The sequence below is a fragment of the Notolepis coatsorum genome, assembly GCF_963971535.1.
Source record: "Notolepis coatsorum genome assembly, contig: SCAFFOLD_497, whole genome shotgun sequence".
Lineage (NCBI taxonomy): Eukaryota > Metazoa > Chordata > Actinopteri > Aulopiformes > Paralepididae > Notolepis > Notolepis coatsorum.
This window is the reverse complement of record NW_028169621.1, coordinates 37,501-47,500: the sequence shown is the minus strand read 5'-3', so window position 1 is coordinate 47,500 and position 10,000 is coordinate 37,501. Positions and strand designations below refer to the sequence as shown.

At 45.3% G+C, this 10,000-nt stretch overlaps 1 protein-coding gene across 1 annotated transcript in view; it reads left to right on the top strand.

The window, feature by feature from the left end:
• Window positions 1-10,000, top strand: part of LOC311248692 (NADPH oxidase 4-like) — a gene marked incomplete at both ends in the record, with an annotated part of 49,766 nt that overhangs the window by 21,004 nt on the left and 18,762 nt on the right. Inside the window, one exon of the mRNA XM_084339535.1 lies at window positions 637-718. Coding sequence (XP_084195661.1) covers window positions 637-718 — 82 coding nt within the window. The remainder of the gene's footprint in view (window positions 1-636; window positions 719-10,000) is intronic.

Sequence of the window (10,000 nt, the reverse complement as noted above, 5' to 3'; positions counted from 1 at the left end):
CTCTTCTCTCATCTCTTCTCATCTCTTCTCTCATCTCTTCTCATCTCTTCTCTCTATCATCTCTTCTCTCATCTCTTCTCTTCTCTTCTCTCTTCTCTTCTCTCATCTCTTCTCTCATCTCTTCTCTTCTCTCATCTCTTCTCTCATCTCTTCTCTTCTCTTCTCTCATCTCTTCTGTCATCTCTTCTCTCTCTCTCATCTAATCTCTTCTCTCATCTCTTCTCATCTCTTCTCTCTCTCATCTCTTCTCCTATTCTCTTCTCTTCTGTTCTCTTCTCTTCTCGTATCCCCTCTTCTCCTATTCTCTTCTCCTATTCTCTTCTTCTCTCCTCTCATATTCTCGTATCTCCTCTTCTCGTCTCCTCATCTATCGTCTCCTCTTTTCTTCTCTCCTTTTCTCTTCTCTTCTCCAATCCTCTTGTCTTCTCTCCTCTTCACCTCTCTCTCCTTTTCGCTTATCCCCTCATTTTCTCTTATCTCCTCTCCTCTCCTCTTCTATTCTCATCTTCACTCCTCTGCTCTTGTCTTCTCTCCTCTCCTCTTCTCCTCTCTCCTCTCCTTTTCTCTTCTCCCCTCCTTTTCTCTTCTCCCCTCCTTTTCTCTCCCCTCCTCTCCTCTCCTCTCCTCTCCTCTCAGAGCGCTTCACAGACCTGTTGCTTCCTGAACCAGGCGTGGAGTCAGATATCCTTCCCATGGTGCATCAGAGGAGATACCCAAAGTAGGTCTGACTGTGTGTGTGTGTGTGTGTGTGTGTGTGTGTGTGTGTGTGTGTGTGTGTGTGTGTTATATACCTCAGTGGAGTGACTGACATGATTTCCCACGAAGTCCAAGAATCACACAGGGTGAAAGGTCGTGACCTCCTGACCTCTGCCCTAATGCCCTTCCTGGAGAGAGACAGGGTGGGAGAGAGAGAGAGAGAGAGAGAGAGAGAGAGAGAGAGAGAGAGAGAGAGAGAGAGAGAGAGAGAGAGAGAGAGAGAGAGAGAGAGAGAGAGAGAGAGAGAGAGAGAGCTCACCAGCTTTTTATACGTGGAGCCAGTGGGTTAGGGTGTACAATAGCGCCCCCGTGTGGCCAACACATGACCTTTTCTTTGGCTGGTTTGATTGAATTGATTGAAAAGTTTATTAACAGATTGCAGAATGGGTACAGTACAGTACAGCTCAATACACACAATTGTTAAGGGGATGCAGACCAGAGAAAGACTTTCGACTTGTTTACATCAGGGTCCCCCATTTTCAATTCATCATAACATAATATGACATACATGACATACAGATAGACAGTACTGCTACATCTATACATTTATGACATACCAGATTTGCAAATACAGTACTGTTTGTGATACAAAAAGTGTCCAGAAAAAGAGTGTATATACATTTGACGTAGAAACTGTACATTGGAGGAGGTTGGGTAGGTGGGGTGAGGTTGGGTGGGGGGGGGCTGTACATTGGAGGTGGGGGGGGGGGGGGGGGGGGGGGGGGGGGCAGGGTTTCTGCAGTTAGTCTCTTAACCCTTTCACTGCCTCACTACCAAACGGTTAACCCTTAACTCTTTCAGTGCCACTCACGAGATTTCTCGGATTTTTTTTTTTTTTTTTTTTTTTGCGATCTGAAAAATTATTGCATCACCCGAGCCTACCCGAGTATTGCCGAGCTGCGCCGGTGATCACTGTGGAAAAAAGCGCCCCCTGTCGTCTCCCAGATGACATAAGTGATTTTGGAATGGACTCAATGAAAATGAATGGGGAAAAAAATCCGGTACTCCACATTTTCCAGTTCACTGATCCAGCCGGGGTTACTAGAGTTCATTCTGGAGCCTCAGATCCCCGCGGATCATGGAGTTCTACTGTATCGCGTTGGATCCATACACGTATCGATTTTTTCGAATGGTGATCAGGAATTGGAATATACCAGTTGGATACCATCTGATGTCAGGTAAGGACTCTGTGTTATCAGTGGTAGGATAATCAGAGTAAGTTTGATGAAGTTATAAGCTGTTTTGTGAAATGTCTTTTTTCGGTTTCAATGTAAAACTCCGAGAGGAAATCAACGAGGCGATTATCCGCGCGCGGCCGTAATGTGCGTGCGTGCACGTATAATATTGATCATCTAGCGTTTATTTGAAAACGATTCATAAAAAGGCCGACGAATATCAACGTTGTGGAATATTCCACTAAAAGACGATTTTCATAGAATGCTCCAGAATGAGCTGTTTTTTATATCAAAACGGGGGCTTTTCTAACTGCTCTGAAACGGCAACGACGCGATAAAAAAACAATCTGCCTTCACAGCACTGTCTGGAAAATAGTCTTTGATAATGCGATGGGCAGATTAGACACATAGCCATCATTTAAAACATAGATTAGGCGATATTAACGTTAACATTGGCGCGGATGGTGGCATTCAAGCGGTAAAATGGAAAACCAGGCGTGGCACTGAAAGAGTTAACGGTAACCGTCGGTAGTGTGATAGTAAAGGGTTAACCTTCTGTAGTGTAGCAGTGAAAGGGTTAAGGCTCAGACATAGTCTCTTAATACATATGTGGACAGACTGCAGTCTGTTAGGGTTAGTCTAAGTTAGTCTAGGTTAGGGTTAGTCTAAGTTAGTCTCTAGGTTAGGGTTAGTCTAAGTTAGTCTCTAGGTTAGGGTTAGTCTAAGTTAGTCTCTAGGTTAGGGTTAGGGTTAGTCTCTAGGTTAGGGTTAGGGTTAGTCTCTAGGTTAGGGTTAGTCTAAGTTAGTCTCTAGGTTAGGGTTAGGGTTAGTCTCTAGGTTAGGGTTAGTCTAAGTTAGTCTCTAGGTTAGGGTTAGTCTAAGTTAGTCTCTAGGTTAGGGTTAGTCTAAGTTAGTCTCTAGGTTAGGGTTAGGGTTAGTCTAAGTTAGTCTATAGGTTAGGGTTAGGGTTAGTCTAAGTTAGTCCCTAGGTTAGGGTTAGGGTTAGTCTAAGTTAGTCTCTCACGTGGAATCTGATTTTCCATTCTGATTTCATAATGTGCTCCTATGTCAGATACAGGTCACATTTGACTTTATTTGTCACAATTTCTTACAGTTTTTATTGTTCCTTTGTGCAGCCGTGTGGACCCGTTCACACTGGGATGGCCTTCAGTGTGAACTAGGGATGTAGCTGGATGTAGCCAATTACTTATACATCTTCTTCACAAACTTAGCCACAACACTGGTAAACAAACTACCCTCCCCCTCAGGGCAGTATGGGGTAGAACACATAGTAGCATACTACAAAAACCTAGGGGTCCGCAAGGACGACTTCAAACTGGAAATGGTAACAACAGATGAGCGCCCTCCAACCTAACAAGGCCACTGGCCATGATAACATCCCCTCCAAATTCCTCAGAGACTCAGCAGCCGCCATCACCCCAGTCATCACACACATAATAAACCTCTCCATACAACAGGGACACGTCCCCAAGGACTTCAAAATTGTGAGAGTGACCCCCCCTGCACAAAAAGGGCAGCAAATTAGACCCAGGCAACTACCGCCCTGTTTCTATTCTTACCTCCATCTCGAAAGTCATGGGAAAAATAGTCTACGAACAGGTCGAAAAGTACCTAGCGGGAAAAAATCTAATCTACGAATTCCAATCTGGCTTCAGAACATCCCACTCCACTGACACATGCCTTCTCTATTTGAACGACCACATCAAACAAGAGGTGGACGTGGGCAAATACTGCGGCATGGTCATGCTGGACCTACAAAAGGCATTCGACACTGTCAATCACTCCATTCTGATTGACAAGCTAAAAGCAATTGGTTTTGATAGTTTATCAGTGAGCTGGATGCAATCCTACTTGGAGCGGAGAGAACAGATGGTGGAGGTAAACGGTACCCCCCCCCCCCCCCCCCCCCTCACAGTGAGCTGTGGTATTCCACAAGGAAGTTTCAAGTTTCTTTAATAGTTGTCATACAGAAGTACAGAATACTTTTGTACAAAATGCTTCTTACTGTTGCGCTCCAGAGACTGTGCAAGACAAGATAAGTATGAAATAAAAACATAGTAAAATTAGAAGTAAAAAAAAGGTCACAGTGTTCAGTTTAGACATATGTACAATGTTCGATGCAGAATAGACGTAGTTACCATACAATATACAATACTGTGCAGTGTACTAATATACAATACTATATACAATACTATATAGTGCAAGGCAGAAATGGAGAAATGGGACGAGTGTACTAATATACAATACTATATACAATACTATATAGTGCAAGGCAGAAATGGAGAAATGGGACGAGGTGCAATTTAGGTACAATTCACAGTAGGTGTACGAGTTGTAGTGCAAATCCTTTATCAATAAATATAAAGTGTAAGTGTGTTTGTGTGATCTAAAGTGTGGAGAGTGGGTGCTGCAGTGTGTTGTTTGTTTGAGTGAGTGTGTGCGTGTGGGTGTGTGTGCTGTGTGCATTTGATGGTTGTTGCATAGTGATTATTGTTCGTTTAGCGATTATTGTTTGTTTAGCAGCCTGATGGCCTGGGGATAGAAGCTTCTTCTGAGTCTTTCTGTGCTCGCCTTAAGACTCCGGTATCGCTTGCCTGACCGCAGCAGTTCAAAGAGGCAGTTGTTCGGGTGGCTCGAGTCCTTAATAATTCTCTTAGCCTTCCCCTTGCACCGCTTGTAGTAAATGTTCTGGAGGGTGGGAAGCCCCCCTCCAATTGTGCGTTCGGCTGAACGTGTCACTCTTTGTAGTCTGCTACGGTCTTGTGCAGTGCTATTCCCAAACCAGGAGGTGATGTTGCCGGTCAGGATGCTCTCTATTGTACATGAGTAGAAGTTCCTAAGGATCTTCTGACTGACTTGGAACTTCCTTAGGCGTCAATGTGTGTGGTCCATGTCAAGTCCTCGGATATGTGGGCTCCGAGGTACTTGAAACTGTTCACTCTCTCAACCGGTGCCCCGTCGATGCTGAGGGGGCTGTAGTCCTTGACCCCCGACCTCCCTAAGTCCACAATCATCTCTTTTGTTTTTCTGACGTTCAGGGAGAGGCAGTTCTCCTGACACCACTGTGACAGGTTCTCTACCTCTTCCAGGTAGGCCCTTTCGTCGTTGGCAGAGATCAGGCCCACCACTACTGTGTCATCAGCAAATTTGATGATGGTGTTGTTGTTCCGCTGTGCTACGCAGTCATGTGTGTACAGGGAGTAGAGGAGGGGGCTCAGAACACAGCCCTGGGGGGCCCCTATGTTGAGCGTGATGGATGAGGAGGTGCAGTTGCCGGCTCTTACCACCTGGGGTCTGCCCGTCAGGAAGTCCAAGACCCACTGGCACAGGTCATAGTTCAAGCCCAGGTCCCTGAGCTTGGCTATGAGTTTGGAGGGGACTATGGTATTGAATGCTGAGCTGTAGTCGATGAACAGCATTCTCACATAGTTCCCCTGCCTCTTGTCCAGATGTGATGCTGCTGTGTGCAGCACATGGGCTATGGCGTCCTCCGTGGACCTGTTGGGGCGATATGCAAATTGCAGAGGGTCCAGGTTGATGGGGAGGGAGGAACAGATGTAGCCCTTCACTAGCTTCTCAAAGCACTTCATGGCTATGGAGGTGAGGGCTACAGGGCGGTAGTCGTTGAGGCAAGTGGGCGTAGATTTTTTGGGTACAGGGATGATGGTGGACTTCTTCAGACAGGTGGGGATGACAGCCTGTTCCAAGGACAGGTTGAAGATGTCAGTGAATACCGGGGCTAGTTGGTCGGCACAGACTTTTAGGACGCGGCCGGGGATGCCGTCCGGTCCTGCTGCCTTCCTGATATTCACTTTTTTAAAGATCCGTCTCACCTCATGCTCTGTTACCCTGAACACTGAGTCTCCATCAGCAGACCCCCCCCCCCCCCCATTGCCGTGGTTTGTAGGCTGGTGTTGTTATTCACAGCCTCAAACCTCGCATAGAAGGAATTGAGATCATTTGCTAAGGAGATGTCACTGTTCAGTTTGAGGGGGGTTCCTTTGTAGTCTGTCATTTTTCTGAGGCCCTGCCACATGCCTCTAGAGTCAGCCTGTTCAAACTGAAGTTCAACTTTATCCCTGTAACGCCGTTTTGCCTCTATTACTGCTCTCCTGACGTTGTATCTTGCCATCTTGTGTTCTTCCATGTTGCCTGTCACCAGCCCGGTGTTGTATGCTGATGTGCGCACTTTCAGAGCCTCACGGACGGATTTGTCTACCCAGGGCTTTTGATTTGGGTAGATTTTAATTTTGGTGGAGGGGATTGTTTCTTCTACCTGAGTACAGACATAGTCAATCACCGTTTCGGTGTATTCGTGAATATTGGCTGTGTTATCACGGAATACACTCCAGTCTGTGCTTTCCAGTACAGCTTGGAGTGACTCCTCTGACGTCACGGCCCAACGCTTAACCTCTCGCGAGACCACCGGCGTTCGCTTGAGACTTTGTTTGTACTTTGGCAAAAGAAATATTGCAGCGTGATCGCTTTTACCGAATGGACTAAGAGCCTGTGACTTGTACCCATTCTTAAATTGCGAGTATACATGGTCTAATATGTTCTCGCCTCTGGTGGGACAGGTCACATGCTGATAGAAATTCGGCAGCACCTTTTTAAGACGCGCGCTGTTAAAATCACCCAGAACCAAAATGGCGGCGTCAACATTAGCTGCCTGGAGTTTGTTTACCTCGTCGTGAAGTTTTGAAAGTGCGACCCCAGTGTTCGCGTGTGGTGGAATGTACACTCCGATGAGGATGATGGACGTTAACTCTCTTGGGAGGAAGAAGGGTCGACATTTTATCGTGATAAACTCCAGGTCTGGGGAGCAGTGGTTAGACAGTTCCTTTGTGTTGCCTAAATCGCACCACTCCTTGTTTATCATGAAGGCAATGCCGCCTCCTCTCGTCTTTAGTGACTCTTCTGCCGTCCGGTCCTTGCGGAGAACGAAGAAGTGGTCTGCCGGTTCTATTGCGTGATTCGGGACATCTGGACTCAGCCAAGTTTCTGTGAAACAGAGGACGTTACAATCCCGAATGTCCCTCTGGAATTGGATCCGTGCTCTGATGTCATCCAGTTTATTTCCTATCAATTGCACATTGGCCAACAATATGCTGGGCAATGTGGTTCTGTGTCGTTTGGACCTCAGTCTGTTTCGGACCCCCGCTCTCTTTCCACGTCTTCGCGGCGGTTTCTCCTGGTCTTGGCCATGATAACAAAGGATCTCGGCGGGCCATTTCTGCTGTTCAGCGATCCGATCCAGAGAGCAATCCAAACGGTAAGTTTTCCTTAATCCAATGTCAATGATTGACTGACGGTCATACACATATAATGCACCAACAGTTGGTGCAAACAAAACTCCTAATACTATAAAAATTAACAAAAGAAAGCACAGTCTCGACGGAGCGATCAGAAAGGCAGCCATCAGAGCAGCGCCAGTGTGATTTGGAAGCATACTAGGACCGCTACTGTTCCTAATTTATGCAAATTACATGTCGTCAGCTTGTGACTGCAACTTGTTCCTGTTTGCGGACGACTCAGCCCTGCTGGTCTCTGACAAGAACAAGTTGCAGGTTGAAAAAACCCTCAGCTCGGAACTAGGAAAAATCTGCATATGGCTCGCTGATAACAAACTATCATTACACATGGGCAAAACAGAGTCCATTCTCTTCGGATCAAATAACAAACTCAGAAAGACCGACGGCTTCTCAGTTACAGTGGGTGACAATATTGTCACAAGGAAAGATGAAATTACCTACCTCGGTTCCATCCTAGAGGCAAATCTTTCCTGTGACAAAATGGCATCCAATGTAATAAAAAAAGTCAACCAACAAACTAGATTCTTGTACCGGATCTCCTCTCTGGTAAACAAGAATACCCTGAAGACTCTGGCAGGAGCACTCATTCAAGGGTACTACGACTATGCTTGCACCTCATGGTACCAAAGCACCTCAAAAACAAGATTACAAACATCACAAAACAAACTGGTCAGACTTCTACTTGACCTTACCCCTAGAACCCACCTCACCCCTGCCCACTTTGACAATTTAGGATGGCTTAGAGTAGACGACAGAGTACAGCAACTTGCAATGGGCCTGGTCTACAAGATACACTATACGACTAAGGTACCCATGTACATGTCAAAATACTTCCCAAAGGTCAGTAAATACCACGACCACAACACCAGAGGGAGCTCAACAAATCATGTTAAACCCAGATTCGGCTCAAACAAGGGACTAAACACGTTTCGCAATTATGCCACATCAATGTGGAACGCCCTACCCAAAGCTGTAAAGGAATGTGAATCCCTACCCACATTCAAAACCGCTCTTAAAGAGCACCTACGGGAGGCTGCAATTAGAAACTGGCCACCGTCAATGTCCAAACCCCCCCACCCCCACCCCCTCTTAATAGACAGTCTCCTCCCCACCGCATGTATATATTCTCTCCCCGCCGTATGTATATTTCTCTCCCACCCACCCACCCCCTCCTAATGTACAGTCTCCTCCCCATCATATGTATATACTCTGTCAGTATCTATGGGTAACAGTACTGTATATTTGAATATCGTATATGTCACAAATGTAACAGTACTAAATAGCTGTATGTCATGTATGTCCCTATGCCATAAATGTCATGTATGTTGTGTATGTCATAAATGTCACTATGAATTGAAAATGGGGGACCCTGATGTAAACAAGACGAAAGTCTTTCTCTGGTCTGCATCCCCTTAACAATTGTGTGTATTGAGCTGTACTGTATTGTACCCATTCTGCAATCTGTTAATAAAGTTTTCAATCAATCATTCATTCATTCATTCATTCATTCATTCATTCATTCATTCATTCATTCATTCATGTCCGATATTGGCATTAAAATGTAATATTGGAAATGATCTGTATCGGTTTTCACAACAAAAAAAAATTATTATATTTTTTTACATTTATTTAACCTTTACCCAGGCAAGCAAGTAAGAACAAATTCTTATTTTATTTATTGTGAAAAGTATGCATAATGTGTTAATTCCACAACAAGAGATATGTAATGTTAATTACCAGAAATTATTCCGTCTTTGGGGGGGGGGGGGGGGGACCCTGCATATATCGGTATCGGTTGATATCGGTATCGGAAATTAAGAGTTGGACAATATCGGTATTGGTAAAAAAGCCAATATCGAACATCCCTAGTGTAAACAGAGCCTCAACATGCTAATATCACGCCCTGAGTCTTTACTCAACATGCTAATGTCACACTAATGTCACGCCCTGAGTCTTTACTCAACATGCTAATGTCACACTAATGTCACGCCCTGAGTCTTTACTCAACATGCTAATGTCACGCCCTGAGTCTTTACTCAACACATGCTAATGTCACACTAATGTCACACCCTGGGCCCACATGCTAATGTCACACCCTGAGTCTTTACTCAACACATGCTAATGTCACACTAATGTCACACCCTGGGCCCACATGCTAATGCCACACCCTGAGTCTTTACTCAACATGCTAATGTCACACCCTGAGTCTTTACTCAACATGCTAATGTCACACCCTGAGTCTTTACTCAACATGCTAATGTCACACCCTGAGTCTTTACTCAACATGCTAATGTCACACCCTGAGTCTTTACTCAACATGCTAATGTCACACCCTGAGTCTTTACTCAACATGCTAATGTCACGCCCTGAGTCTTTACTCAACATGCTAATGTCACACCCTGAGTCTTTACTCAACATGCTAATGTCACACCCTGAGTCTTTACTCAACATGCTAATGTCACGCCCTGAGTCTTTACTCAACATGCTAATGTCACACCCTGAGTCTTTACTCAACATGCTAATGTCACACCCTGAGTCTTTACTCAACATGCTAATGTCACACCCTGAGTCTTTACTCAACATGCTAATGTCACACCCTGAGTCTTTACTCAACATGCTAATGTCACGCCCTGAGTCTTTACTCAACATGCTAATGTCACACCCTGAGTCTTTACTCAACATGCTAATGTCACACCCTGAGTCTTTACTCAACATGCTAATGTCACGCCCTGAGTC